This window comes from Brachypodium distachyon, chromosome 4 (genome assembly GCF_000005505.3).
Source record: "Brachypodium distachyon strain Bd21 chromosome 4, Brachypodium_distachyon_v3.0, whole genome shotgun sequence".
Taxonomy (NCBI): Eukaryota; Viridiplantae; Streptophyta; class Magnoliopsida; order Poales; family Poaceae; genus Brachypodium; species Brachypodium distachyon.
In genome coordinates, this window is record NC_016134.3 from 1,300,595 (window position 1) to 1,324,058 (window position 23,464).

Here is a 23,464-nt window from a genome sequence, read left to right on the forward strand (position 1 = left end):
AAAATCATGATCAGTTGTTATTGGTACGTACACATATACTCTACTCGCATACAAATATACGGGTACAGTATAACCGTAACATTAATCTTCGTCGTCACCGTGTACTACGTCGCCGTCATTTATCCCTTGCCGGCCGTCGAGTGGCACCGGCGGACCGCCTCAACGGTTTTTGGGTCCACGTTGGAAGCTATACAGCTAGCTATCGTGGATGGATGGACGGACCAGGACGAAACTAACTAACTGCGGGGTTCTATCGGCGCAGAGGCACGTACTCTATACATACTACGTATACAATACCGGTATACGTACGCATACGGTACGTACATGCCTGCCACCTAACAAAACCTATCACATTAAATAAACAGTAGTATAGTACTGCTGATAAGTACACGTAGTAGCTGGTTGTATATGATCCAGAAGCATGGATATGGATGAGCCATACGTACGTGTAGCTACCAAGATAATATGTAGTCCCTCCGTCCGCGAAAAATGTAAATTTAGGATTTTTCAAACAATTAAGCATTGAAATAGAAAATGCATTAGAAAGTTGTTAACCATCATCTCTCTTCTCCGTAATTCTTCCATCTTCAATGAGCTAAGTGCATGAAGAAATGTTATTTGGTTCGACTTCAGTGTAATGAAAGAAATAAAAAAATTTAAGTCTAAAATGCTTTGAAAAGAGAAAATGCATACTTTTGTGAACAAATTTTAAATCCAAACGTACACTTTTTTTTTAAGTCTACTCCCTCCAATTCTAAATTCTTGTCTCAAATTTCCTAAATTTGGATGTATCTATTCTTAAAAAGTGTCTAGATACATGTAATATTTCGACAGCAATTTAAGATCGGAGTGGGTAGGTAAGTAGGTGTAGTAAGCCACGTCATGCGGTTGATGTTTCTGTTGCCGACATTTTCGAGCTACCCACACAACACTCTTGGTGTGTGACCAAGCTATACCCACACACTTCCTCAACGACGCCAAGGTTACTACCAAAATAAGCACGCAGCAGCTCGAGCTAATCAAACGAACGGTCAACACTATACAGATAAATTTGCTATATCTAAGTTTGCCTCGGCCGTGACCGTATATATCCCCCATTCTACGTTCTACTAATTGTTAGTTACCCACCAGCCCATAGATATTAATTCTCCAACTATATAAATGGGTGTAAGGTAAGAGAAATATGCACCGCGCGTCATGATGTCTATGTAAGAGTCAACGAGTCACCAATAATTTTCTGGTTCAAGAGAAACACCATCGCTATATATCATCTTTTCCCTTTGCGTCAACCGGGTCAAATCCGGAGGTGACGGGGTTGACCCACAAAGCACAATTTCAGCAGGCATGCAACCCGGCCGATCGAGAGCTAATTAAAACATGCATGCACACGTACGCGCGGTAAAGTATAAGTCTAATCCAGACCAGCACGTAAGCTGGCTAGCTTTAGATGTCTTGTCTCTGTCCCTAGTCTCTCAAACACAGATGATCTCCCTAATTATTCTAGACCATCAGACATATGCTCCGTCCCTACATGCATGACGGTGGCCTTTATTTTCGTTACCAAGCTATTTCTCTGTTTCTTAATATTTGTACATTTGAAAAAAAAAATCAGATAGTCTCAACTTTGCATGCTTTTGTAGAAAAAAATTACCAACGTCAATATATAGTAACAAATTGTTTGATAGTGTTGTACTCCCTCCGTCCCATATTAAGTGACACAAATGTGCTCAAACATGGATGCATCTATGCATAAAAAACGTCTACATACATACAATAGAAAGTCACTTGTAATATGGGACGGAGGAGTATATATACTTGGTCAAAGCTGCCAAGTTTTGACTAAAACAAGACTGAATGTTTAAGTATTTCTCCGTCCAACAAAGAATGTCTCAACTTTGACTAGATTTGAATGCATTTATATACTAAGTCATGTCTAGATACATCCAAATTTTGACAAACTTAAGACATCTTTTGTTGGACGGAGGGAGTATTTTGAAACAAAGGGAGCTATTAGTGATAAGGGTTTATGAATGGTTGGGTTGGTTTGGAAACTAACTACTCCGTCTCATATTAAATGACTGAAATTTGTTTAAAAATAGACGTACCTATACATTAAAATAAGTCTAGATGCATGTAATATTTCGCCACTTGATACCTTGGACGAGCAAATCAATATACTCGTCTCAATCATGGCTGCATGGAGTTGGACGCACGGCATGCGCACGCGCGGGCGCATTCGATATGTGTGCATATATATGCTGCTGGCCGGCCGGAAGGGGCTCGATCGACATCGTAACGTGCGAAGCTGTTCGTGCACGCGTCAACTATATGCTGCACCGTCGCGAGCTTAATTTCCGGTCATTGCTACTAATAAAACATATGCGTGCGTGTGCACTGATTGTGGAGGTCAATCGCTTAAAAATAAGACTTGTGAGATTAACACGCCGGCAGCCACGTGTCGAAGTGCGGCAAGTAGTCCACTTTTTTTTGAGGGACGCGTATAGAATCTCAAATGCGGTGTCAAACCGTGCGCATTGCGGCGGTGAAAAGGTGGTATCTAATCTAACAATGCACTGTTCAAATTTGAACTTACTGCCCCGTCCATATTACTTGTCAAAATATTACATGTATCTAAACGTTTTTTAAACATAGATACGTTCATATTTGAACAAATTTGTAATATTTTATTCTACGCATTTTGTACCAAACCGGCTCGCAGGGTACTGCAGCAGCTGCCAGCAGTAAGATTAAGACTGCTCGATCCGTTAATAACTAATAGATCCGTTTTTAAAACTTGTCGAAATATTATATGTATCTAGACGCTTTTTAAAAATAGATACATTCATATTTTAGCAAATTTAAGACAAGAATTTAAAAAGGAAAGAACATATTAACCAAGTCCAGAGAGCTAATAACGCCGGTTATAACCAATGCCGTACGTGCCCGTACTAGTTAATACTTGCCGTATGGTGAATACGTGCATCGATCGATCTCCAGCTGTTTCGTTAATCAGTTTGTTGTGCATGGTGCTCGATCTCTCCCACTGGCCACACTCGTGCCAATTAACGATAAACTCGACAGGTTAATCATCTCTCTTTGACTTTTTACGAGCTAGAGCAGATGCCCTGCGTACGCATGCATGCAAGAATATGTATCTCCAGCTCGGTCAACGCCGACCCAGAGGCAGAGCATTCGCATCTCATCCACTACTGACAGAACCAAACACCTGACACCTCGGGCCCAGGCGAGCCAGCAGGCCACGGGCCCCACCTCCCAGAGGCCCGCCACGTGCGTGCCCATCAGGCTGACGTCTGGCCCCGCCAAAAGTGGATCCATGTCAGTGACCGCACGCAAATGATATAGCCGGCCCCACAAGCCAGCCGCACAAGAGCCCGACCCGCCCGCCGCTTCGCGTGCCGTGCCGTGGCACCGACCCCGGCCTGACGCCACGCTTCCCGCCGCCGTCGGTCCCAGATCCGACGGCCTGTGCTACATCCCCATCTCAACACCGCCGTACGAGCTCCTCTGGCTTCCACGCGGCAGGCAGAGGAACCCGAAGCGGAAGCGGGTTTTCAGAGAAATACGCCTTCGCTAGCCGCTTTGCGGGTTTCGAGTACTGTACATTTACTGTTCAGCCGTGTACCCGCCTCTCGCCCATTTATAAGCGGGAGCCTTTCTTTCTCCTCTGCTCTCTCTGTTCTGCTGCTGCCAACTCGGAGTAAATAAGGACATCGCAGCGGCACGAAAGCTCGAGCTCTCCCACTCCTCCTCCATTACTCCTCCAATGGCTTCCCCGCCGCCGGCGCCGGCGGTCGACGTGGACCTGGGGAAACTCAGCTACGAGATCTTCTCCTTCCTCGAGAGCAAGTTCCTCTTCCCGGGCGGCGGCGGCCCGTGCTCGCTGCCGGGGACTCCGTCTCGGCCGGGGAACGGGCCGAGGGTGCGCGTGCTCGCGATCGACGGCTGCGGCCCGGGCCCGGCGGACGCGCTGCTGGCGGCCGCCGCCATGGCCAGGCTCGAGGCCGCGCTCAGGGCCAAGGTGGGCGACCCCGACGCCCGCGTCGCGGATTTCTTCGACGCCGCCGCGGGGGCGGGCGCGGGCGGCGTGCTCGCGGCGATGTTGTTCCTCAAGGGGGATGATGGGCGGCCGAGGTACTCCGCCGCGGAGGTGCTCGCGTTTGTTGCGGCGAGCCTCGGGAAGGGCGGGTGGGCTAATGGCGGCGGCGGCGGAGGGTGGTTCCGCGGGAGGTTCGCCGCGCTGTTCCGCCGCGGCGACAGGGATAGGTCGTCTTCTTCGTGCACGGCGATGGGAAGGTCATCTTCTTCGTCGACGGCGGCGTCGCTGAGGCGGGTGTTCGGCGAGTCGACGCTGCGGGACACGGTGGCGCCATTGCTGGTCCCCTGCTACGACCTCTCCACGGGCGCCCCCTTCCTCTTCTCCCGCGCCGACGCCATGGAGACCGACAGCTTCGACTTCCGCCTCCGCGACGTCTGCGCCGCCACCTGCGCGCCCGCCGCCGCCGTCCGCTCCATCGACGGCCGCACCGCCATCGCCGCGGCGTCCGGCGGCGTGGCGGCGATGGGGAACCCGGCGGCGGCGGCCATCACGCACGTGCTGCACAACAAGCGCGAGTTCCCGATGGCCGCATCCGTCGACGACCTGCTCCTCCTCTCCATCGGCTCCGGCTCCGGCGCGGGGTCGGGGTCGGGTTCGTCGACGCCCGGGTGGCGCACGCCGGTGGTGCCCCGGTCGCCTTCCCCGGCGCAGATGGTCCGGCTCACCGCCGAGGGCGTCGCCGACATGGTCGACCAGGCCGTCGCCATGGCCTTCTCCGGCTGCTCCGCCCACAACTACGTCCGCATCCAGGTCCCCCAAATTAATTAATCTCAGAATTTCACCATTTTTTTTCTCTGTTCAAGGTTCTAACGCAATTGAATTGGGGATTTGGGGGTTTCAGGCTGCGACGGCGGCGGCGGCCATGGCTGGGAAAGAGGCGAAGAAGGCGGTGGCGATGGCGGACGCGATGCTGACGCAGCGGAACGTGGAGGCGGAGCTCTTCAGGGGCCGCCGGCTCTCGGAGAAGTCCAACAGGGAGAAGCTCGACGCCTTCGCCGCCGAGCTCGTCAGGGAGCACCGCCGCCGCCGTACTATGAGCTCGCCGCCGCCGCCGCCCGGCATCTTCCTCCCCAACGTCGACATCAAGCAGGCCGCCACGCCGCCGAGGCTGTCCTTGTCGTCGGCGGCCACCACAGCCTCCTCCTCCTCCGGCGCCACCGCCGGTACCATGCCGTCGCCGGCGTCGCAGGAGGACTTCTCCCGCCATTGACGGCGGATCGAGGTCGAGGTCGGTCGGTTGATCGTGAGACGTGGACGGCTCACCTCCCGAGTTTTGTACATTGCCTGATTGCCGCCCTTGAGAGGAATCAAAAGATCAAACCACGCTTCTCTTATTTATTTCTTTTATTTTATTTCCCCCTCTGCTGTAGTATTATACTCCACCATCGTCTTCTTCTCGGCGAGTCACTGACAGCATCCTATGAAATCAAACCAAGTTCAGCAATTCTGTACAGGTTAATTACGTTACGGCCGTTCGTTCGTTCGTTCGTTCGTTCGTTCGTCAGATATGATGAACAGCAAGCCTGTGACTCGAAAATGAATAAATGATGATGTGTAAAGCAAAAAAGCAGAGAGGCCTTTGCATCGAAAGGTAGCTCTGCACTTGCTGTCCCAAATTTTCCCTCCCAAGCAGATTGAAACTGACGCAGATCACACTAGCCCTGGGTCCTCGGATTGAACTAACAGTTAACAGAGGACTCCAGATACCTTTGATCAGTGAAGTGCAGTGTGCAAAGCTAGCAGCTCCCTTGTTGTTATCAATGTCAAATGCATGATTAAGTAGCATGTTAGTAGGAGTATTTTCGTTGCACTGCTTGGCTTGCTTTGTGGGGAGAAGGAGAAAGAAACAATTGGGGGAAGATGAAGAAAAGGAAGAAGATGAGACTTGAAGGCTGTACGAAGTCCAGCTGGCTATAGCTTCTCAACTGATGTATCACAGTCACAGATGAGCATTCTGCATTGTACTCTACCTCAGATGGAGATATACAAGTACATTGCACTCCATGTGTACATACGTGTATTCCGGTACTCGTATCATGTTTGTGCAGGCTGGCATAGCATAAGGTACAATGCAAAACGTGCGAGGAAAAACAGACATGGCTTCAGAAAAAGAAAAGAGAGCAGGAGACTTGATGATACTGTCTCATTTCAGGGATTCAGGGTTTTTCCTTTTCCGTGACTAGTACTCACACTTGAAGACTTAAGGTATGGATCTCACTTGATGATACTGTCTCATTTCAGGGATTCAGGGTCTCATCTCATTTCATTTCAGACAGGCATTCGTTTTCCTTTTCTTTCCTATTTTTTTACTGCGAGGATTAATCTTCAGAATCTTTTCAGTGCCAGCACAGAGGGAGACAACAAGAAGAAGATGAAGAAGAAGAACTTTTGGTTAGCACCGCTAGTTCATCGTTACGGGTAATCTAGACCTGCAGACGGCATGGATCTCACGGCGCCCAGTTACCAACGCCGGATCAAATCAACTTATCACCACCCACCTCGTTTACCCCGTCAAATTGAGCATTTTTCACCGCTTTTGCTTTGCATTGGGGCGGTTGAAACTTGTCAACGAACCCTGCTTCCTCGGAGGCAGCGATCTTCGCTACTTCTTCGCCTCATTGGGCCGGAAGCTTCTTCCATGTGCTCATTGTAGCAGTTTTACCACGGGTAACGATTTTGACAGCCAGGATGGAACTACCTGTCTTCTCTTCGATCTGCACGTCGTCCAGGCGAATCTTGAACTTTGGTTCAACTCCACCGTAAAAGGAAAAGAAAATCACTCCGGTTCAACTCTTGTCTGACACTGGTCGATTTTCACTGAGCAGAGATCAAGCTGTGATTAATCTTGCTGGTGGATTAATAACGATGCCGTGCGTGCGTTCACGCACATACCTGACACTGTTCGATTATTTACCCCTGCGTTTCAACCGCAGCGTTGACAGTTGAAAACAGGGGGGGGGGGGGGGGTAAGGATCTCTGGTTAATTATTTACTTACTCACTAGATTAGATCACTGCTCCTGTATATAGTAGTAATATTATTGCTTCAGTATATAGTACAGAGGATAATATTTTTTTTTAAATGAGGTGAATTTTTCAGTTGGATCAGTTCATGGCCAGTTTGAGCGAGTTTTCCCGCCCATGGAAATCAAGCACGATGCATATGGATGCACGGCCACTCAAAGCTAAGTATATCTAAAAAGCATGGCCAATTCGTAGTAGTACCAGCAGTACTGAATTTAGACCAAAGTGATTAAAGGGAAGGCTAGCTAGCAGCTACTTGCACTTGGCCCCATTCAAAGCGGCAATTAAAGGGAGGTGAAAAAGGGAAAGATGGGATCCCTACCATACCAAGCTGAGGATCGATCCAGGACAAAATGGGAGCGAGCACACAGAGGACACAACAAAAAGAAGTAAAGAGCGGAAATGATTAGTGCTTTTATATGAGCAAGTGGTACAAGTACCTCAACATAGATGTTGCCAAGCAAAGGTTCAGGTTCTTGCAGTACCAGTACTGATGTGCTAATTTACATGTAATTGGCAGTCCAATTGCGAAGTTCAGAAGAACGTATAGTACTACTGCACTAGACGGAGTACGTATAGATATACGTACGTGTACGGTTACGTGTGTATAGGAACTGAAGGTAAATTGGGGATCTTTTTTATTAACGTATGTCAGTTGAACATCCTTTGTGATTTTGAGTGATTTCCCGCCAAGTCATGAACGCTTACACTCAAGTCAAAGCTAGAAAGCGCAGCTAGCTTATTTGTGCCACTAGTCCATGGTCTATATATAGCTCCCTGCCGACATATGGGCCATATATGGATAGATTGTACGGGACTTGTTAGTGGTTAATCCTACTGAATATAGGTATTAGATGATTGCAGCAAAGTAATTAAAAAGGGTCCATGAAAGTGGTAGGTGTACACGAACGTACAACAAAACAGAAGGTTTCAATTTTCAAAGTGCTGAGCAGGGCACTGAACAGGAGAAGAAGAAAAAGGGATGGTTTCAGAGGAGGAAGTACGGCCAGGCACTGGAGACCAAGTAATTAAAAGCGACATAAAGCAAGTGACTGCTGTGCTGTAACCGCCTCTTGATGCATGTTTTGCCAGAAATCAAATTGACCTTATGATATGCTCCCTCCGTCGCACAAAGATTGGCACGGTTATGGGACGGAGGGAGTAACGAAGTTCCCTTTTTTTGATACTTCTTCTTTAGACGATTCTAAATTTGTCTGGAATTTAGAGATAGCTAGCTAGGTACTCCTCCTGTTTCGAGATCTATACGGTTGGGTTTGTTCTAACTCAAACTTCGTCAACTCTGATCGGGTTTGCGGGAAAAAACACTGATATATACGACACCAAAAGAGCTATTGCCAAATATACATTCATATTGCACTTGTTTAGTGCGACATATGTTGCTGTTTTTTCTACAAACACAGTTAAATTTGACACGGTTTAACTTATGACAACCCAAATGTGTAGACATTAAGAAAGAGCAGTAGCTAACCAGACTAAGCAAATGGCAAATGCATGCAGAGGTGAACCCTCCAATCTATCCTCTGTTCTGTTCAGGTCCATGAGTGCCAAAATGAGCAACCATTCATTTACAAAATACTGTACTGCTATCTCTCTTCTTGAAAAGAAGTAGAATTTCAGCAAGATGCCAAGAACACATGCATGTGGATTCAATTGGATTAACCCGGCCAGTACGTCATGCCTGATTGCCTCATGATCACATGCATGTGTTGCCACAGAACAAAATTGACCATGAATGGAGATCGAGCAAGTCATTAATTAAAAGCGACATAAAGCAAGTGGCTGCTGTAACCCTCGTGATGCATAGATGCGTTGCCACAGAACAAAATTGACCTTAACAAGGTGCCAGTACTCTGTTTCATTTGTCTGTATACTATACTTTTCCCCTTTTTGGTTCTTTCTATTAGCTTCACTAGTCAATTTAATGATGATGGGTTTTCACAAAGGAGACTAATCTAACAGTGCAAATGGCAAATTAGCTGGCAAACTTAATAGTTAGGCGAGATATTAGACTAGTTGCCGATCTCTGGAAAACAAGAATTAATTGATCCCGATGAATTCGCAAGAATTTTGAACCTTGCTTGTTCAACCCTGTCTCTTCAGGTCACTGTCTTCTTCTGCTAGTAAAGGTAGAGCAAGAAAAGCAGAGCCAGCTAGCTCAACTCTCCAAACCAAACAAGATCCCATTCTGAAGCATATATTCATGGGTTCCGCTCGCCTGGCTTCTTTTCTTTGAACTAAAGCTCCTTGTTCTTCTAAAAAAATGCTAGGAGTACATGTTCTTCTAGAAAAAGCTCCATGTTCTTCCACAAAGAAAAAACTAATTAAAGCTCGCTGACAAGTGAAACTTTTGCTACATTCAACTTGAACATGGAACCTTTTGGCCGCAATTTTCAAACATGTTCGGCTGGGTAATTCAAGCAAGAGACCTAAGTCCTAAGCCGTGACAAGAAATACAAGTCGCCACATAAATTTTTCTAAGTAACAATCTGTTTTTTTCCTACCAGAAACAGCAAAAAAAAAGGAAAAATCATTTTCCGTTGGGCAAAATGGTGTCGTGGTAAAACACATAAGTTTTATGTGGTTTAGGCACTCTTTTTTGTTTAGAAAATCTAGGCACTTGACTAGTAATACTTCCTCAGTAGTACATAATAAGTGTCGGAGAATTAATACAAAGTTATATCGGAACAAGAACTCACAAAGCGCAAGGCAGCTTGTGTTGTTTTAGGAAGTTCGCAAGACAGCTGACTTTTATATTTGTTTAGAAGAACTGCTGACTTCAATATACCATGTTGGACCCGGCCCGTCAAAGAAAAGGCCTTAACGGCCGTAACATTGGAAAAGTACGGGCCCGTGACATCGTTATCGGCCCGTTCGCTACCGCACCGTCAAACCAGCCCAGCCCAAAACAGCAATAAATAAGCCCAGCAGCACCCCATCCCATAATAAAACCGCCGTAACTTTTCCTCCAAGCAATACGCCCTCACCCAAACCTACTCAACTCACCCACTGACATCCGGGCCTACAAAACTCTTACCCCACATGTCACTCTCACCCCGGCAATCACAGCAGCAGACACCCTCACCATCCTTTAACCTCCGCCCTCTCACCTCCACCTGGGCCCCACGTCGAGGTTCAGAAGCTCGGACCCACCTGTCGGCGAAACGTTCCGGTAGATATTTTCGTCCCATGCGCGCGCGCCTGAGCCGCAGAAATATCTCTCTCTCATGTGCCGCTGCGCCTTTTAACAAACCCCCCCATTCCTGTTCCCCTTTGCACTCCTCGTCTAGTTCTCCCCCATTCCCCTGGAAAACCCTAAACCCCGAGACGCCGCCATAAACCCTAGCCGCCGCCGCCTCAGCAGCAGCAGCAGCAGCCAGCCATGTATGCCATGCTCCGCCGCGCGGAGCCCCTCAGGAGGCGCGCCGCGTCCGCCATCGCGGCCGCCCTGATCCACCGCCCGGCGGCGGCTGCGGCGGCGCGGTCGCCGCTCCCTCTGGCCCCGGCGGCGACGTGGTTCCACTCGTCGCCAGCGTGGCTCGGGTTCAGGGAGACGGGGGCGGCGCGTGCGGCGGCGCGCGCGGAGTTCGCGGCGGACGACGGGTGGGGGTACGAGGAGGAGAAGAGGCCGGCGGGGGCTGGCGGCGGAGGCGGTGGTGGGGCGAAGGAGGAGGGGCTGGAGGTGGCCAAGCTCGGGATCTCGGACGAGATCGTTACCAGGCTCGCCGCCAGGGGCATCACCCGGCTGTTCCCTATCCAGGTACAGCATGATGCAGGCTGATGCGGCCGTTTGCTTCCTTGTTGATTGGAGTGCGATTGTTCTTTCCCCGTCAATCGTGATCGTCCGTAAAATATTGTTTTGTCTCTGGAGCTGCAGCTTGATCCGTGTCACGAGTTTGTGCGTGGTAATGATGACTCTGGGAGCGGGGTTGTTTGACATAAGAATTACTCCCTCCGATCCTAAATTGTTGTCGAAATATTACATGTATCTAGACATTTTTTAAGAATAGATACATCCATATTTGGGCAAATTTGAGACAAGAATTTAGGATCGGAGGTAGTAGAAAGCTGCTTCATTTTGCCCCGTTTATATGATGAATCAATTCAGTTAATTGCTATTGAACTTCGCCCTTGCTCCGATGTGGGATACTAATTAGCATTTGTTTACGTTTTGTGGGAAACTACAGATTAACTGCTGTGTCTGTCACTTGGTATTATCAAGCGCCTGTTTGGTGTTTTAGTTGTATGATAATTGTGCTTGCTTACTGCCTAGCTTCATGCTGTACTTATAGATTTGATCAATCAGACTTTTCTTCATATATGATGGAAGAGCTTCCGTCCAAATATTTATCTGCGGCTTCTTAAGCTTATGGTTGCTTGTTGAGTACTTTCAGTTTACCTGACCACATAATGGGTGGTAGTTTATGTTTTGGACAATAAAATTAGTTTCTGTTTGCTGCATTGCCCAGAGAGCTGTCCTTGAGCCAGCAATGCAAGGACAGGACATGATTGGCCGTGCCAAAACCGGGACAGGGAAAACTTTGGCATTTGGAATCCCAATATTGGATGCGATTATTAAACATAACAAGAAGCATCAGTAAGTTCGGATGCTATCAACATTCAGCATTGATTTTTTTTTCCCGTTAGTCCTTTTGGTGTGCTCTTGTGCTGTATTGTCATCTCAATTGTGTCTTTGGGTTCACAGACCTGGACGGTTTCCCCTCGCTATTTGTTTGGCGCCAACAAGAGAACTTGCAAAACAAGTCGACAAGGAATTTGTTGATTCTTCTCCTCTAAAGACACTCTGTGTTTATGGAGGCACTCCAATTCAGCATCAAATAAGAGAACTTCAGTATGGTGTTGATATAGTTGTTGGGACACCTGGACGAGTAATTGATCTGCTGAAACGGGGTGCTCTGAATTTGTCGATGGTCCAGTTTGTGGTTCTTGATGAAGCAGACCAGATGCTTTCAGTGGGTTTCGATGAAGCCGTTGAAGAAATTTTGCAGAGTGTGCCTGTGAAGCGTCAAACCCTGATGTTCTCTGCAACAATGCCAACCTGGATACGCAAGCTCACACAGAAGTACCTAAAAAATCCTGCCACTGTTGATCTTGTGAGTGATGCTTGCTGTACTGTTACATGCTCCTACACATTTACTGCTGAATCATGCAAGTTCGATTTTATTGGATAACTTGTGGGACCATATCTTAACTTGCTTGTCATGCATTTGATCTGTCTATTTATGTTTTTATTTTCGCAGAATTCGAACTTATAATGATAAATAACTTAAATTTTGTTATATTAGCATCTTATTTTGCTGGGTTACCATATCCTACATAGCCATGTAGTTCTTACTTTTCTTGACTCCTTTCATGTTAGTTTGATTAACATTATCTAGAAAATTGTTCTAGTGGTGTCAATTTGACAGGCAATCAAATTTCTTCTCTTTAGTTTTTTTTAATCTTGGCCTGTTAAGCAGTAATGACATAAAAACTAGCATTCTAATTTTGAGGTAGAATAATATATATGTCGATGATTTATGTGACTCGACCTGAAGTAATGAAGTTATAGTCAGTTCACCTCAGTAACTGCAATGTCACAAACTGAGGAAAATATGGGGGTGAGCTTTGCTCTTTGTTTCAACTGCATGACATCAAGAGTACATTGTTGCATTAAAAACATCAGTAGCTACAGTCTATGATTGGTTATAATATTTATTTTTCCTTCTCTAGGTGGGCGAAGATGACCAGAAACTGGCAGAAGGAATTAGTCTGTTGTCTATTGCTACAGAGAATCATGCGAAACCTGCTGTTCTTGCACAATTGATTCAGGCAAGGACACATGTTTTTTTTTGTGTAGTTTACTAATTCAATATCTTGACAAATTGATATCTAGTATTGTTGCTGCAACCGGTCAAACAATTTGTGTATTTACTGCAGGATCATGGTAAAGGTGGTAAGTGCATTGTATTTACACAAACAAAAAGGGATGCTGATCGATTGGCATTCACCATGGGTCGTAGCATCCAGTGCCAACCCCTTCATGGAGATATTTCACAAGTCCAAAGAGAGAGAACACTTGCAGGATTTCGTGATGGGCGGTTTAGTACTTTGATTGCCACAGATGTTGCTGCTCGTGGTTTGGATATTCCAAATGTAGATCTGGTTAGTTTTTCCTGTCTTTTGAGTTCTTATCTTCATTTGTCATTTATCACTGTGTTCTTAACTGTTTGGTGTTGGCAGCAACACCTCTATTGACTTATACTGTTGTCTCTTGACTGACACTGTTTCCTTGTGAAGGTGATACACTATGAATTGCCAAACAGTTCGGAGATATTTGTTCACAGGTCTGGCCGAACTGGCCGTGCTGGGAAGAAGGGTACTGCAATTGTGATGCACAGCTACCAACAAAGTAGATCTGTCCGAGGTATTGAGCAAGACGTTGGAGGCAAGTTTAAGGAGGTGAGGTTTGCGACTAGTTTTCTGTTCAAATTATATTTCATGACATTACCCTCAACTTGTCCATTTATTCCCAGCTTCCAAAGATCAATGTTGAAGGTTCTGATTTGACGATGGCTAGTGGTTTTGATTCCTATGGAAGTGGAGGCGGAGGATTTGGTCGCGATGGTGGGCGCTCACGTGGTTTTGGCAACTCATCGAGCCGAGGTGGTGGGTTTGGTGATTCAGGATTTGGTCGTTCAGGTGGCGGATATGGTCGTTCAGGCGGTGGATTCAGTGATTCCGGATTTGGCAAGTCGGGAGGTGGTGGTGGATTCGGTCGTTCAGGAGGTGGTGGTGGATTCGGTCGTTCAGGTGGTGGTGGTGGATTCGGCGGTGGATTCAGTGACTCCGGATTTGGTCGCTCAAGTGGATCAGGTGGTGGGTTTGGAGGTGCTGGTGCCGGCCAGTCTGGTGGATTTGGAGATTCTGGCTCAGGTGGGTTCGGTAGCGGATTTGGCAGCTTTGGCAAAAGTTGATGATCCAGTCAGTTTTGGCAACTTGGCATAGCCTAGCAAACTATTTGATTGGAGCAAAAGGGAAAAGTAGTTTATGATATTGGAAAGCCCGCCTACCAGTCAAGCTTGATACGGTTCTTATGTGATCCTCTTATCAGAAGAGGTAAAAATGACATGTCTGATTCTTGTTTGGTGCAATGCTGAATTTCTAGCGCTAAACAGCATACGCTTAGATGCCGGGAGCTGCAAACCTTGGAAGGCAGCAGGAAAATAATCACGAGGCTTTTTCTTCTTTTCTTTTCTATTTGCCGTTTCCTGCTTTACTGCAGGCTATCTGCAGTAAGAGTTCCTTGTAAAATATGCAGTGTCTTCTGCGGATAACGATATTATATCTGCCTTGGTAGTTTTTGTATTGTATTATCCGGCAACTTGTGAACCTAATGACCGGAATAACCTATATAGTCTCTAGAATCATATGTTATAATTGGGCCGCATGTGTCGTAATGGCTGTGTTGCCTCTGCTAACACCAATTGTTCCGATGTCCTTGGACTCTGTTGAGTTCGTCAGGTGAACGGCTTGGACGGCGTTAACCCAAGTTCCAATATAACGCTAGCCAACATCGGTAGGATATCTTTTCATAGTTTGCATTTTGACGTGGACCGCAGTGTCCTTGTTATCCATAAAAAGAAGACATGGAGTGCACGGTGTAGAGTCAAAAACCAGACTTTAGTGTTCACTTTCATGAAGGAAAACTCAGGTGTAAAATGAGTATTATGTGCGCGTGTAAATTTTCATAAAATAGGATCAGTGCTTCTAAATATAAGAATTCAGCGTCATTGTAGACATCAGGCTCAAAAAAGTTGCTTTACAGGAATATAAAAAATACTACTACTAGGTTTTAATAAATGAAAAACCTAGAAGGTACTCAGTTCAGGTACAGTTGAGTATGTGTCGGATAGGGTAATTAAGTAAGAAATGATCAAATTAGGTACAAATAAGTGTAAACATTGCTAGTAGTACTAAATTTCACGTTGCACAGGAATACGCTGGCTAGAATGTGATATGCCTATCTTTGCTTTTGAATGACAGTTGATCCAGCTACCGGTTATTTGAATTAGCGTTGTCATGCATCAAGCGCAGACACCTCAACGTCTACTAAAACATTTACCAATATTTTTCATGCTATCCCTAAAACCCCCTCAAAGAGATACAGAAGTAACAGATCTACAGATGGAGATGTAAGCAGGTACAAATATAACCTTCGCTCACAGACTGCGGCATAACTGCTGCAATTGGAGCATAGATCTATCCAGTTACAGGCAGGAGAATAGGTAATTACTGGCCCATTACATTTCTGGGCAATTCTGCATCCAATGCACAACATGGTCACCACAACTCCCATTGGTTTGGTTGGCAACCGCTTATACAAGAGATTCCCGAAGTTTACCGGTTCGAAAGTTACAACACAGAAAATCATACATCCGACTGGGGGTTCAAAAATTAAAGACATGATTGCACCAGCGCCAGGATTCAGAGTTTCAGATACGGTACAGACGATTGACCATTTCCGTTCCTTTCCAGCATTTGTTTGCCTTAGTTTTTTGCAAGAGAACGACTGCTGCTTCAATTGATATGCTGCATTCAGAAATATAGCCACACCTAGAAGTGCATTGTGAGCGAAGACGCAGTAGCCACCTTCTCACGAAGATTGAACTTCGTCTCAATGAATGGTCGGACATCTTCCACCCCAACCAAGCTTTCCAAAAAGGGTAGCAATGCTAGGAGTTCCTTGTCATTTGGGTCATCAAACCAGCTTTCAATTGGAATACCGTTCTCTAACTGGAACCCAAAAGCCTGAAAAAAAAAGAATATCAGAAAACACATCTCGGTCCATCTGCTTACACGTGAGTGTGTTGCAGAACTGACAGGGAAAACGGGTACACTCATTGCTACAAAAAATTTGTCCTACACCGGGAGGATATTCCAAATGAAATAAATAATTGTTATGGGAGTTTCATTGCACAGGAAAAATGAATGAACTAACCCCATGGTACAGCTAATCAGGAGCCACAATAAGGATGTTGCTTGGAAATTCATTTCATGGCCCAATAAATAAGTTTCTTTCTGGAGCACTATTATACTATTGAAAATTAGGAGCAGAATGCCATATAATATCCAGCTATACATTTTGATCAGTGTTAATACAGCAAAAAAAATTGAAAACCAAAGAAAATTAGTCATTACCACTGGCTACTTGACCAGTAAGACGAGTTAGTAGATATGTTATTTGTGTTGCCTCACTCCCCGTCTATTATCAGCATCTTGAACAATTTAAATTGCAACCTCTAGAACTAACATACGTATGACCTTATTACCAACGGTTAATCTGACTATAAGTGGATCGTGTGATACAAAATTGATATCGACGAGTTCATATTTAAAAGATCTTATTGATAACAATTTTGAATGAAGTAATCCACACATAGTTAGACAGATTCTTGATCAAAGTTAAATTTTAGAAAACATGCACCGCCTATATTTAGGAACAGATGGAGTACATGCAGTTGTTTTGTAACGCAAAACCAACAAAAGAATATCAGTGGTAAGAAAATCATGCTAAAAACTTAATTTAAGAAACTTCAAACAGACAAAACATTTAATCTAACGAGATGTGTATGGTTCAGTACATACCTGTGGAGAATTGTCAACAATGACCACACGAGCCAAGTCACGCCCAAGAACCGATAAATCCTTCAAGTAGTTGCCCTCCACATAGACACAAGATTCACGATAAACTCGATGGCGGAACAACTTTCTTTTGGGATCAAGAACATTAAGTAGTTGTTCTGCATAAATACTTTGACTAGCCGTGAAGATGATTATCTCAAACATGCTGGCTACTCTCTCCAGGAATTCTTTCAGATATGGACGGCACCGCACGTAGATTGTGTGCTCCCTGAGATTGAAATGAACTGGGAATGTGAAATCAGAATCTTCACAGGGCTCCAGAGTAGAATGCACCAGTGTCTCTGCATGGAAGCATGACAATACCATAAGTCAGCTTAACACTGACTTCATAATAAAGGAAAAATACCAAGGATAACGGTAAAAGCTAACACCAAACACCAGGACAATTACATTTTTTCAAATACTTCAAAAGGTGGAACAAAAAGGAACAGGGATGGGTGCACACTGCACAGCCAGAAAATTCTGTAATAGTTATGGGGTAGCTGATAATGAATGATGGTCAGGTTACAGGAGTCCTAAGTCATATGTGCAATCACGTTTGGCTGAAAATTAAAATTGTACAAATTTGCAGGCTTCATGGGCTTCACAGTTCCAAGCTCATTACAGACGCTTGGATACTCTCCCTCGAAAAAAAAAGGGCTCGCTCAACAAAATAGTGGCCTTATAACCCTTATGAGTGGCATACTAGCATGTATAGGTTTATGCTTGGAAGCAACATGTTCAAATTTATCAGACAGCTACTTTTTTCATCCTACTATCTGTTGTGCTACCAATTTTACCACCACCGTTCCATCCAGTACCCATCAATTAAATGCATCATTCTGCATGAAATTAATGTTTTATCTTGTTCTAAACATATTAAATAAGTCTATATTTAGCCGAGTCAGCACTCATGATAATCATTGCTCCAGAAACTTGAATATCTTGTAACATTAAAAGAGGGAGTAATATATCGAAATGAAATAATTCTCCATTAGTAATAGAAGAAACATAATGAAAATAATGATTCCATCAAGAGAGATAATAAAGACTCAACAACCTATATCAAGATAAAATATTCACCAAACGCTTATCTTACCATCGAGATCAAGGACGAGGGTAGTTCGAGGACAGCTCCGAGTTTGCTTAGGAAGAAGAACGGGACGGAACTTGGGAACCACCACAGATAAATCAGGCAAATCCTTTATAAAGCTATAAGGATCAAATTCCTCAAGCTCTTCAGCCTCATCAGGGTTAGCACAGCCATCTGTTGAGATAGAATCTTGACTTTGTTCATCAATACACTCCAGCTTAGAGTGCTGCATTGCAAGATATATAGCAGACACTTCAGGAGAAAGACTACCCAGTTCACTGAACTCATCATCTTCAAGCTTTGTGTTTCCACATGTTGATGGCATATGAACTGCGCAAGAGTGCAAGCCATCTTAGAAAGGATCATTTCTGTAGAATTCTGGTGAAATTTTTGGATCGATTGATTCGTTAGGACCTCTACACCATTATATATGTAGCACTCAAACCACACTATTCTAAAGTCCATTAGCACTCTACCAACATTATTAGCTAACTATCCAACCATTTCTTATTCCCTATAAACATGCATGTGAAAATTAAAACACAAGTCTGATGATTGCTAATGCAGATGACTTACACATACGATGTTGAGCCTACTCGCATGCAAAGATGCACTCTTCACACTACAGGTTGCAAATAAAAAACAATTTTAGACAATTTATATTTTCTATCAAGTTCTCATGAATACCATTGCAACCATACGACAAAACAAATGCCACAATGCATTATACAATGTAAATTAATCAGGGAATAAGAAAGCAGATACAGTGATTTAAGGACATAGAGACATTCACTTGTTACCACTCAAAAAGGAACATGTACATATCTCTAAAAACATTATATGAAATGAATACTCTAAATGTGAGGTTACATTGACAACAAGACAGAAAGGAAACATGGGTGCAGTAATATGAGTATATGTTTTATAAAACCTAAGGTACCAAGGAAATAAGAAGTCATATCTTTGCAAGGTAATGCACCAATACATGTTACGATGGTAAAATATTCAAAGCAATAGTTTAAAGGAATGGTGTTCCAATCTTCTAATTGTGTACCTTTGCCCAAGCAATCACTGCTGTCTTCATTATGATGGTGGAATGGTTGAGAAAATATGGAATCGCATGAACGCTCTTCATCATTTTCATGAGACTGTTGGTAGAAAGGAATACCAAACAGATGTATAAGCATGTAAACTGAAGAATAATTCAAGGAATAATCAAATTTAGGTGATGCAAAAAATAATCCTACACTGAAGCATTGGTGCACAATGAATCAAATGATTGTTGCACAATACAACATAGTTCATGTCTACTTTGCAAAAAGTTGGTATGCAGAAAAGCACACTTAAAAGTTACGATTTTCACATTTAACTACATGCTCCCTTTGTTGCTGCATAGTAACTTAAGTAGACAAAGCCAGATCAGCTATATAACTCTACTCGCAAAAAAAATGAACAGCTATATAACTCACTTCAACTAGAATGAACCATACCTTGTGATCAAGCATACTACTACTTGGCGCATCAGCAACTTCATTTTCTGTACCAGTAGAATTATCAGGAGATGCCAATGCCAATTTTCTTCCACCCCTGACACCTCGATTCTTCTTCAGAAGGCTTCCGGCTGCAGGGTCAACAGTATGAGCAATATTTAGCACAAAAATAAGACAGCTTCAGCAGATAACAAGTAGCCAACTTCCTAATAGCTGATAATAATACTAATACATTTGTTTCAGACCAACTCTCTACAGTCAACTGAAGAAATAACCACAGAAAACACATTTGCCACAGGTAAAATAATGTGTAAATCAGGAATTCGATTCGGACAAAAAGATACTACAGCTTCATGCCGAAGAATTAGCAGGAAATTTGAAAAACAAAATTGAGCTCCTCCATCCAAGTTCACTATTAATTTTCTTATACCATATACTCCTACAAAAGATAGCTATAGCTTCATGCCAAAGAATTATAAGGAGGGGGAAAACTTTACCAGGTTTCTGCTTTTTAGATGAAGAAGTAATCAGATCATTGACCTTCTTTTCAGCAGCTGCGGTCTGAGTTGATCTTCTAGGTTGCCTACTCGTTTTCGTATTGACAGGATCAACAGTTGCATTTCTTGCTGGGCCTTTTTTTCTTGTCGGCATTTTTCAAGAAGAATTCTTATCCACACGTATACTAGAACAGGAACACCAGATCTTAACAGCACACTTCCGCCAAGATAGTTCAGGGTAATTGCACAAACTCCTTCAAAGTAATCCTCAAAGTTCCCACACAAAGGTAACCCCTCAGTGTGCACACCTAATGGGAATTGGCAAAGAGAATTAGCTACCAGGAGTATTGCAAAATCCAGCTAAAATCTCTCTCTGTAAAATACTGGTATAGAAAAGAGCAAGACAGGGCTAAATGAGAGGACTTTGCAGGGTAACATACAACGAGGATTTACATTTGCAAGAAAAAGTTGACTAAAACCACACTACTTTGAATTTGCCAGCATGGCCAAACCTCTCTGTAAGTGCAAACCTACAAGCACACCAAAGTTCTGTCCCAGATAAACACAAGTTTCCTCAACTCTACATCGCCCTTGCTTAACAACCCAAGATATCTACAGAAGTTTGCAATCCAGTAACTCCATCCTTGCACCCTTTAATTAGGAGGAAATCATCATGTTCCTAATTGGCTAATTCTCCAGATAATTCTAACATGTAAAGCAAAACAACTGAAAAACATACCACATACCTAATTCTAGCTCGAAACTTCTACTACTTATCAACAAAATCCTATTCAATTCCGTAATGATGCCACGCCCAAGCCCAAGCAGAAGCAACCAGAGTCATAACGAATTAGCAGGAGTTGGTTAGAGCATTTCTACCGGACCGAAGTCTAGCAGCAGCAAACATGCCGCCGCCACCACTGAACAGCGCAAAGCTCGGACAGCTGCGGCTTCAAAAAGCAAGGCACGCGGATGGCTAAATGCTATTTTGGGGCGTACGGGAGGTCGGGCTTTCTTTTCCCCTCCACCGAAAAAAATTTAGAGCCGCGGAAATGGCCAGAATGCTATTTTCGGATCCACAAACAAACAAAAGCATGCGCGGAATCAACCGTCTCTGCGTTGCTCGCTGCTGGAGACGAAACAAGCGAAGCGCGGGGAGAGGAGGAAGCAACCTTCTCTTCCGGGTGGATTTGGAGAGGAGGAGGAGGACGGCGGCGGGGGGTGGGAAACGGGGAGGAGGAAGAGGAGGAGAGAAGGGGCGGCGGGGAGGAGGAGGAAGGGCTTACCGGTGGACGGTCGACGGCGGCGGTGGTCGACGGCGGGGAGCGGCGGGGCGAGGTCGAGATCCGCTTTTTGGGTGTGGAGTGCAAATGGGGGACACGGGGAGCGTAAACCCTAGCAGTCGAGCGGGCTCCGCTCGATTGTACACTCCGGGACTTTTGTCGGGGACACCCCTGGAGTTCTTTTGTTTTTCATTTCACTCCCCGGGCCGGGTCGTACGTAAGCAGCGGGGCGGGCCACACGCTGCTGGGCAGCAGCGATAGCGATTCGAGTACACGTCATTGATTTTGATACACAACCAAAAAAAAAATTAACTCTTGGACAAGACAGTGTACAGTACAGCTAAAAAAGACAGTACAGTAGCCGAACAAACACAGACAAGTACCTCGGATGCTAAATTATTGTCGAAATATTACATGTCTTTTCAATCCCTTATATTTATAGAACTTATAGTACAAAATTGAAAATGACACCATCTAAAACAGCTACAAACTACTATAACTAAGTTCTCGACACCGACTGTTATTTATCCTGCTTCGCCACTGGTTGTTGTTCTTTTCAAATGGCGCGATAGGCTTTTCTGGATTGCATTGTTACTCAAACCGGCCTGGCTTTGCCTTGGAGCAGCCCGTGGGCCGTGGGCCTGAAGTGGCTTTTGCAGAGCCCACTCATAGCCTCACTTCCTGGCTTTTGGTGATTTGGCTGCTTGCTTTAGTGATGGAAGTGGAAACTTCCTGCTAGATGTTGCTGTTGCTGCTGCTGTTAATCGAGAAACTGTACAAATTGCATCCTCTTACTCTAGAAGATGTTCCGGCCAAATCGGTAAGAAACCAGCGAAGAAACCGATTTTACTGCGAGGTAAAAGGGTCCGCCTCTTCGGATGATAATATCATGTTTCATCCAAGCATCGGAATGCATGTGGTCAAATTAAGAGACCAAGAGAAACAAGCGACGAAAACCATTAAACTATTTATGTTATTTTGTTCTAGTCTTTAATCTGTCTGTATGAACTGTTGTATTCTATAATAAGCTATTTGCTGTCTGAACTATTTGTAGAAATAGTAGAAATCCATATGAAGCAGCAGTTCATATGGATTCCAAGAACCTTGAGTCAGATTCTTTGATGGAGCTGGGAGAAGGTACACGAAGAAGCAATTCAAGAAGAGATGGGGCTTGCTGGGGGAGGACTACACAGGATGGATGGAGCCGGATCTTCAGCTGGGCTTGTGTGAGACCCTGAAACAGGGACCATATGCCCATCTTTGTTTTCAAATGTCAGTGGATTGTGCTTCTGATTATTTCAAACTGAGCGTTGTCATGCATCACGTGCACACATCTCCAATGTCTATTGTTAACTCATTAACCAGTACACCGTTGATTCCATGTTGACAAAATATAACCAAACACTTTGTATGCACAAACTGGTCTTTAGACAGCTACTGTATGCTAATAAGGTCGTCAAAGGACAGAGGAGACAACAACCTGAGGACTTGGACCTATTCTGGGACCCTCAAGATAAGAATTATATTTGACCACCTTGACACATTACAAACAAATCGTATCAACTACAGATTTGGAAGAAAAAAAATGTATACCGTTAGACAGGATTATATTTGACCATTTTGACACATTCTGAACAAAATGTATCGAAAAAGAATTTTGACTAAATATTATCTATTTTGACTGGAACTAAATATTGTCGGTAGACAAAACAACTGTGCATAATCTCGACAAGTATATGATCCAATAGAAAAGGGATTGAAACTGGGTGGCTGCATTTGTCAAAGTAGATATATTTCCTTGGCCTGCAAGAGAACGAAATTCTGGGGACCATTCAACTCAACAGCATGGGAGGAACCGTTCTGATGGATACTCCTTGACCTGGACAAGTCTCCTGGCTGATACAGCTGGCGGACGGACCCACTGATGCATCACTTTTGTAGTTTACAAATCTCGGCGCTGTTCATCGCCTCCTGCGATGGTTAAACTAAAATTCATTCATGCAAAGTTTACACTTGACTACTGGGGATATATATTTTCTACTATATGGGTTTGAAATCTGAAACCTAAATTACAGTTGACCTGAACATGTACTTCTAGAAAATGAACACCCTCAATTTCTTACATTGTACTCCCTCCGTTCCACAATTCTTGTCTCAAATTTGCCCAAAAATGAATGTATCTATTCCTAAAAAGTGTCTAGATACATGTAATATTTCGACAAGAATTATGAAACGGAGGGAGTACTATCTATCTGCATAT

General features: G+C 44.4%; 3 protein-coding genes across 3 annotated transcripts; 2 read left to right on the forward strand and 1 right to left on the reverse strand.

Annotated features, from left to right (window-relative positions):
- The first annotated feature begins 3,673 nt into the window (after positions 1 to 3,673).
- LOC100831173 (patatin-like protein 3) lies at positions 3,674 to 5,584 on the forward strand. Its single transcript, XM_014902142.2, has 2 exons — positions 3,674 to 4,867; positions 4,959 to 5,584. The coding sequence occupies exons 1-2, from the start codon at positions 3,785 to 3,787 to the stop codon at positions 5,325 to 5,327; spliced, it is 1,452 nt and encodes a 483-aa protein (XP_014757628.1). The 5' UTR covers positions 3,674 to 3,784; the 3' UTR covers positions 5,328 to 5,584.
- Positions 5,585 to 10,429: 4,845 nt separating this feature from the next.
- LOC100832999 (DEAD-box ATP-dependent RNA helicase 9) lies at positions 10,430 to 14,607 on the forward strand. The gene is made up of 7 exons (XM_003577474.4): positions 10,430 to 10,917; positions 11,627 to 11,754; positions 11,863 to 12,271; positions 12,891 to 12,989; positions 13,098 to 13,322; positions 13,458 to 13,619; positions 13,694 to 14,607. The coding sequence occupies exons 1-7, from the start codon at positions 10,540 to 10,542 to the stop codon at positions 14,132 to 14,134; spliced, it is 1,842 nt and encodes a 613-aa protein (XP_003577522.1). The 5' UTR covers positions 10,430 to 10,539; the 3' UTR covers positions 14,135 to 14,607.
- A 732-nt stretch (positions 14,608 to 15,339) lies between these two features.
- LOC100833737 (CTD small phosphatase-like protein 2) lies at positions 15,340 to 21,359 on the reverse strand. The gene is made up of 7 exons (XM_003577475.4): positions 21,208 to 21,359; positions 19,922 to 20,229; positions 19,425 to 19,555; positions 18,989 to 19,082; positions 17,941 to 18,264; positions 16,806 to 17,143; positions 15,340 to 15,968 (listed from the first exon to the last, which is right to left on the reverse strand). Exons 2-7 carry the CDS (start codon positions 20,073 to 20,075, stop codon positions 15,774 to 15,776), a joined length of 1,236 nt encoding a protein of 411 aa, XP_003577523.1. The 5' UTR covers positions 20,076 to 20,229; positions 21,208 to 21,359; the 3' UTR covers positions 15,340 to 15,773.
- Between the last annotated feature and the right edge of the window lie 2,105 nt (positions 21,360 to 23,464).

Excerpts from the sequence above, each read along its gene's own strand:
- LOC100831173 (XM_014902142.2), top strand. The coding sequence starts at position 3,785 with ATGGCTTCCCCGCCGCCGGCGCCGGCGGTCGACGTGGACCTGGGGAAA. Across the intron at positions 4,868-4,958 it reads ACAACTACGTCCGCATCCAG|GCTGCGACGGCGGCGGCGGC; the intron begins GTCCCCCAAATT and ends TGGGGGTTTCAG.
- LOC100833737 (XM_003577475.4), bottom strand. The coding sequence starts at position 20,075 with ATGCCGACAAGAAAAAAAGGCCCAGCAAGAAATGCAACTGTTGATCCT. Across the intron at positions 19,083-19,424 it reads GTAGTATGCTTGATCACAAG|TCTCATGAAAATGATGAAGA; the intron begins GTATGGTTCATT and ends TTCTACCAACAG. Across the intron at positions 15,969-16,805 it reads TTGTTGACAATTCTCCACAG|GCTTTTGGGTTCCAGTTAGA; the intron begins GTATGTACTGAA and ends TTTTTTTTTCAG.
- LOC100832999 (XM_003577474.4), top strand. The coding sequence starts at position 10,540 with ATGTATGCCATGCTCCGCCGCGCGGAGCCCCTCAGGAGGCGCGCCGCG. Across the intron at positions 10,918-11,626 it reads CCCGGCTGTTCCCTATCCAG|AGAGCTGTCCTTGAGCCAGC; the intron begins GTACAGCATGAT and ends TGCATTGCCCAG. Across the intron at positions 12,990-13,097 it reads TTCTTGCACAATTGATTCAG|GATCATGGTAAAGGTGGTAA; the intron begins GCAAGGACACAT and ends TATTTACTGCAG.